Below are 6,208 nucleotides of genomic sequence, written 5' to 3'. Positions count from 1 at the left end.
TGCTTCTTGTTCAGGGACCCGGGAGGGCGACCACGGCCGCGCCGGGCTGGTGGCGGAGCCAGCTGCGTGGCCACCAGCGACCGAAGGCGTTCCTGCTCGGCGGCCAGCGCGGCCGCCGTCCTGGCAGCCAGCGGGACACCGGCCCCGGTGAGGCTGGCCAACATGCCAGCCGTGGTCGGGTCATCGGTCGGACCGGAGCCGGGGGCCCCAGCCTCCGAGGGGCCCTTGGCCGACAGGGCGGTGTTCGAGGGCGCCGGCGTTAGCCCCACATCCATGCGCAGCTGGGCGGCCAGCTCACGCTCGCGCATGTCCGCGCGCGACGCAGGTTCCGGCGCAGGGGCCGAGGCCGGTGCACGTGCTGGGGCGCCCCCCGCGGCCAGGTCCCCAGACCCGGCGTCCGGGGCCGGCGTGGCGGTCGGGGCACTCGTCCCGGCTGCCGCCAGCCGAGCCATCTGGTCCAGGTGATCGGCCACAGAGAAGGCCGCATCGAGGGTCTGGTTGGGGGTTTTGCCCCGCCCCCCCGTCAAGCGCAGAGACAACGGGTTAGTAAAGCCAATGGCACACGGGCTGGCCGGTCGCCGGCACGAAAAAAAAAAGAGGCACACACCGAGCCGAAAACACGGCGATCCACATCGCAAATGCGCTCAACCGACCACCGGGACACGCTCACAGGCTGGTGGTCCGGCCCCGGAAAGCGGCAGGCCGCCAGGAAAGAGGCCGCCACCCGGGAGGAAGTCACGGCCGAGCTTTCCTCGGAGTAGCTGCCGACAGCGGCCGGGGCCGGGGTATCCTCACTTGTCGACGGGGCCGCCGGCCCGGTGGACGACTGGTTCAAAAACTGCAAGATCTCATTGGCTCGCTCCAGTAAGTGGGGCGCGTTATATCGGACACACAGGTCGCTCAGACGGAGCGTTCGCCTTGGGGTTGGAGGGGCACACAGGTCAGTCCCATCGAGGAGTCCAAGCGGGCACAGATGTGACGACGGCCAGGCTGGCGAACGCACGATGCCCCAACCAAGTCCCTAATGCGGGCTATCAGCCGGTTGTAGATCTTGGATGAGGATCCTGAAATCCGGGTGGCCGCCGACTTATCGATCGGCTCGTCCAAGCTGCATGTTTCATGCCGGGTGGAAGAGACAGTGGAGGTCAATATCAGCCAGTGGAAAATAAAAAAAAAGAAAGAAAGCCCCAACAGCAGCCCCGCCCGTCAAGGAACACCCCTCCCCCCCGCTCCAGATGGCAAGCACACACGCGCATGCAGGGGCGCACATGTCACAGGCAATCTGCACACAAGCCACGGGGCGCGAGGCCACCGCGCTGCCGCTGAACTTGGCCGTCGAGGACAGGCGAAAAACCTCTTGCGCCTTGGAGACGATCTGCGGCGCCCGGTCACGGACGTGCAGTTGAAGCTGGCGCACGATGCGCTCGATGTCCATGGCCAAGCGATGGGGCGAGGAAGCGCCGTAACCCGGGGGCGAGGGGAGAGATGACGGCCAACGGCGGAGGGGGATGCAGGCGAGAGGGCCGAAGGGGAGGAGCAAGAAGGAGGGGGGGGGGGAGGGGAGCAGCGAAGCGGAGTGCAATGAAGAAGACCAGCTGAGGGAACTGGAGGAGTGGAGAGGGGTGATCTAAACGGCCATCCCACCTGGGTTCCCAAACCCATTGTGCATCCTCTCGAGTCTCCGGCACCCTGCGCCCTGGGCCACCACCCTGACCTGGCCTTTCGCGTCCCCCCTCCCCGCCCCCCCCCCCCCCCCTGCACGGTTGGGCAACAATCTGCAACAGATATATTTTTGAAATTTGAACCTCGGCCCGGGGCGCAACGGTCTTGTCTACTCCGTTGGCATGTGGATGATGGCGACCGAATGAAGGGTGTGCAGGGCTCAGGAGGGGGGGGGGGGGGGAGCAATCTTCCCCCACGCCCCCGGCCTCCGGCCCCATCCGTCTCTCACGCCAGCTTGCCGAGCTCCACATCGCGTGAGGTCTCGTATGTGGACATCATGAAAAAGCCGATGCTGCGTACCGGGAGGAGAGGGGAGGGGGAGAAAGACCGGTACAGGGGGGTGTCAGAGTGGCAATGACCAGGGAGGAAGAGAAAGAGTTCCCAAGGACACAAAATCGGAGCCCACGCCGGCCAGCGACAACACGCACAGGTTCCGCAAGATGCCTCGATTGAGGGCGTTGTTCCAGGAGCTGGACTTCGACCCGCACGGGGAGTCACCATGCGAGTGGTCGCCATGGTCGCCATGCGAGTGGCCCGGCGAGCCGCACTTCTGGGCCGAGTGATGGTCGGCACCGGGACCGCCGCTGGCCGACCCGCTGCCACTCCCGCAAGCGGACTTGCTGCTGGCACCAGCGCGGCCGGCACCTCCGGAGGCCGGCTCTTCCAGGTGAAGATAGGAGTACCGGCTGAAGTTGATCACCTCGTTGACGGTCAGCCCGCGCAGGATGGCATTCAACTGAGTGGCCAAGGTCAACAAAACCCAGAGGGAGTTGACACCCGTCCAAACGCCGGTCACCGTGAGGAAGGCGTTGCGGCTGACCACAGCACAGGCCCGGCTCCCGAGAGGGCAGGCAGAGGGGGTGTGCTCCGGCAGGAAGAGGCCTTCGGGCGCGTTGGAGAGAACTGCATGTGTGTGTGTGCGTGTATATGGAGGAACACGATCATGCATGCCGATATGCGAGTGAGTACAGATAGGTGCGTACGTGCAGGGCCGAGGGATGGTGGTATGTGGGAGGACGGGAGAGGGGGAGAGGGGGGGAGAGACAGAGAGAGAGAGAGGGAACGCACCCTTATAGATACAAACGACATAAAGGACCATGGAGATGCTGATCAGGAAGAGGAAGATGAGGAAAAGCCGGTGGTTGTCCCGGCCGACAACATTATGCACCCACGGGCAGTAGTGGTCGAAGCGCTCGACACAGCGGTTTGTCTCGCGATCGTGCTTCGAGCGCTGCGGCCGCGACACCATGCATGTGAGGCAGTAGTTTTGCCGGTCGAAGCGCCGCGCGGAAACCAGCTGAGAAATGTCCTGCAGGGGAGAAAGGGGGGAGACAGAGAGAGAGAGATGCAGCGACGAGGGTGAGCGGGTGGAGATGGCCGAGGGCATAGAAGCAGATCACCAAGTCGTACGGCGAGAATGTCCGACACGCTATTGTGGAAGGGCACCACGCCTGGGTCCGAGAACCACACCTTCACACACATGATGAAGCCCGTGATGGCGATCAAGGTGGTGATGATGTACAGCGGAATGTAGGGAGGATATTCTGGAAGGGGAGGCGCGCGCGGGACTCACGGTGAGGGGTGGGGCACGGGAAATGCGGCAGCAGGACGACCTTCCCCCGTGATGGGTACCGAGCGCCCGGAATACGGCGGAGAGGAGAGGCAGCTCCGGGGGAAGGCAGCCGAGCCAAGCAGGGACGAAAAATCAAAGAGAGAGGAAGCAAATGCCCACCCAGGCGCGAGTGCGTACCGTCGCTGGCCATGAACAGCAGGCCAAAGGAGTCATAAACGAGTGACGCATGGAAGACCGAAATCAAAATCGGCGTCCGGTGGAGACCACCGACACGCGTGGCCGGGCCCTGTACGTCACATTTGGAGTCAGTCGTGTGGCGATGGGAGAGAGGGAGAGAGGGAGAGAGGGAGAGCGAGCCAGCGAGCAACCCGGCGCAGGAGAAAGCCCCGAACGAGCAGGCAAAGTGCGAAAACTCGAAAAGTACACCGGGGCGCGACATCCGGCCTGCCTCTTGCCCGGCCCGCGAGGGGCATCGTACCTTGACCAACAGCCAAAAGAGGTAACCCAGGACGGTGGACAGCAACAGGGCCACCGGCCAGAAGGTGGCAGTGAACATGTAGAAGCACGCCCCGAGGAAGACATACGGCACGCAGTAGACCATCAGCATGTCCGGCGACATGTAGCGCGCATGGTGCGGCTGCAGCACATGGCCAATGTGGATGTTGCTCTGGGCCAGAGACTTTCCGCTGGGCCGGGCCGAGGGGGAACGCTCCGGGCTGGCGGCCGCCAGCACATGGCGCGAGGTGTAGCGCGAGGTCAGGCTCTGGAACCAATCGACGTGGCCCTTCTCCCGGGCGATCTCCATGGCCGAGCGCAAGAGCAGCGGGTCGGCTCCGGCAGCGGCGGCGGCCTTCGGCGGCCGGGCCGTCTTCAAGAAGGGATCGGCCCCGGCTTCGAGGAGAACCCGGCAGGCATTCTGCCGGCCGCGCGTGACCGCCCAATGCAGGGCGCTGTATCCCTGCTCATCGGTGGCATAGACATCGGCCCCGAGACGCAGCAGGGCCACCAAACAGTGGAGCTGGTCCTGGGCCGAGGTGGCCACCAGTCGGCTGGGCCCGGTGGGATCCGGCGCATAGGCCGCCCACATGAGCGGCGTGCGGCCGTTGTGATCGCGCGACTCCAATGCCAGGCCAAAGCGCAGCAGCAGCAGCAGCATCATGGGCCGGCCAAATTGCGCGGCCATGTGCAGGGCATTGAAGCCCTTCAAATCGGTCAGCCGGTGATTGGCCCCCGCATGCTCGATCAGGTATTGCACGACGTCCGTGTGGCCCCGCTGCACGGCCCAATGCAGGGGAGTCATTTCGGCACTGCCGCCCGAGACATTGACCACGCCCGGGCCGCCGCGAGCCACCAGCAGCTCGCAAATCCGCCGGTGGCCATTGAGCGCGGCCCAGTGCAGGGCGGTGGTGCCGTCCTCCGGGTTCCGGTCGGCCGGATGTGCCCGCCCGGTGGCCAGGAGCTCCTCCACCAGGTCGATGTCCCCGGCCTGGCAGGCTTGGATCAGAGCCGGCGGGGGAGGGGGCACCGCTCCGGGGCCCGGGTCGGCCGGCTTCGGCAGCGACAGCTCGGCCCGCGGCTCGGAGGGTGCCAGGATGCCCGGCGACCCGGCCGTCGAGGAAGCCCCGCTTGTGGCGACCGACGTCGCGGTGCTCGAGGGAGGCGACGCGACCGGCGTCGGGGGCGCCCCATGGGCCGGGTGCGGCTGAGGCGTCGAGGCATGGTGCGCGGCCGGACCGGCACCCGGGCCATGCATGCCGAAGCTGCTCGGTGCATGGACACCGGTCCCCGTGGAGAAGGGGTGTGTTGTGACCGGGGTCACGGTGCCGATGGGGCCCGCCGGCGAGAAGACTGGCCCGCCGGTGCCCGGCCCGGCGGCAAAGGGATGCGTCGGGGAGAAGATAGCCCCGGGGCCAGGTGGCGGGGGCGAAGACATTGTGTGCTGGGGAGAGGGAGGATGGGGGGAAAGGGGAGGGGGAAAGGGGTGGGTGAGGGCCAGCATGTCTGACGGGTGAGTAGCCGGGGCCCGGGACAGTGGGGTCCGAAAAGCGCGCATCGGGCGCGCAAGCGACGAGTTCCGGGTCCTCGATGCCCGTCGCGCTGGTCTGGTACGTTTGCCGGGGGGGAGTGGGGGCCGGCGGGGGGTCGGCATTTCGAGTGGCACGGATCGGAGCAAGGGCCCGTGTCGAAGGCCGCGCCGCGAAGCCCATGCCAGAGCCCGACCAACTCCGAGGGGCCGTTCCGATCAACTGAGGGTCTCGTCGGAGGGCCTGCGGATATGCGTGCGTGGGGGAGGCGTGCGTGGGCCGGTCTGCGCCCGTGTCCGCCGTGAGAAGCTGCCGTGAGATCTCACCGGGCTGCGAGGTGGGGGCCACGCAGAGCCCGGGGGCGAGGGGGCGGGGTGGGGCCCTGGCAGGATGCGGTATTTCGCGTGCGCCCATGTCCGACCGCCATCCACCCAGCTGGGCCGCTAGAGCCGGAGCGCGCAGGGAACCGGTGCGCATTCGGCTCGGCCCCACGCACATCCACGCTGCCGAGCCGCGAAGCATCCCCAAACCGCCACGGCAACGGCCGACCGGGGTGGGCTGCCATCGCATCCCCAGGCCGGTGGGCGCCGTTTCCTCGGAACGCCGCTTTTCACGCCGGCCGCCGCCGGTCCCCGCCGCCCGGCGACACCTCCGGGTGGTGGTCCCCCCCCCTCTCCCGTGGCCTCAGGGCATGGGCGTGGCCCGGTCAAATCTAGTGCCAGCATCTCGGGTCCGTGTTTCTCGCCGGTGGTCTGCCGCGCGAAAGTGGGCAGGAGGGAAACGCATGGGTGTCGTCGGGGCGCGCCCGGCCCCCCCCCCCCCCCCCCCCCCCCCAGCCTGCCACCCTCCCCCACCGGCTTTTCGCGCATGCCGGCGGTGCACTCAACCA

The 6,208-nt window shown here is 67.0% G+C and overlaps 2 protein-coding genes across 2 annotated transcripts in view; both read right to left on the bottom strand.

Moving 5' to 3' along the window:
- H696_02913 (hypothetical protein) overlaps positions 1-1,435 on the bottom strand; it is a gene marked incomplete at both ends in the record, with an annotated part of 1,934 nt that extends 499 nt beyond the window's left edge. The window contains 4 exons of the mRNA XM_009496809.1: positions 1-494; positions 608-917; positions 1,004-1,108; positions 1,269-1,435. Coding sequence (XP_009495084.1) covers positions 1-494; positions 608-917; positions 1,004-1,108; positions 1,269-1,435 — 1,076 coding nt within the window. The remainder of the gene's footprint in view (positions 495-607; positions 918-1,003; positions 1,109-1,268) is intronic.
- Positions 1,436-1,900: 465 nt separating this feature from the next.
- On the bottom strand, positions 1,901-5,283 carry H696_02912 (hypothetical protein). The gene is made up of 6 exons (XM_009496808.1): positions 3,774-5,283; positions 3,473-3,581; positions 3,133-3,266; positions 2,791-3,031; positions 2,151-2,625; positions 1,901-2,014 (listed from the first exon to the last, which is right to left on the bottom strand). Exons 1-6 carry the CDS (start codon positions 5,226-5,228, stop codon positions 1,948-1,950), a joined length of 2,481 nt encoding a protein of 826 aa, XP_009495083.1. The 5' UTR covers positions 5,229-5,283; the 3' UTR covers positions 1,901-1,947.
- Positions 5,284-6,208: the final 925 nt, after the last annotated feature.

This window comes from Fonticula alba (assembly GCF_000388065.1).
Source record: "Fonticula alba strain ATCC 38817 unplaced genomic scaffold supercont2.4, whole genome shotgun sequence".
Classification (NCBI taxonomy): Eukaryota; order Rotosphaerida; family Fonticulaceae; genus Fonticula; species Fonticula alba.
Note: the sequence above shows the minus strand (reverse complement) of the source record. Positions and strands in the feature narration are given on the sequence as shown.

What these genes read in the sequence shown, in the direction of transcription:
- H696_02912 (XM_009496808.1), bottom strand. Translation starts at nt 5,228, where the DNA reads ATGTCTTCGCCCCCGCCACCTGGCCCCGGGGCTATCTTCTCCCCGACG. An exon ending in GCTGTTCATGGCCAGCGACG is followed by an intron (nt 3,267 to 3,472) that starts GTACGCACTCGC and finishes CTCCCCTTCCAG; the next exon opens with AATATCCTCCCTACATTCCG. An exon ending in CGAGGCATCTTGCGGAACCT is followed by an intron (nt 2,015 to 2,150) that starts GTGCGTGTTGTC and finishes CCCGGTACGCAG; the next exon opens with CATCGGCTTTTTCATGATGT.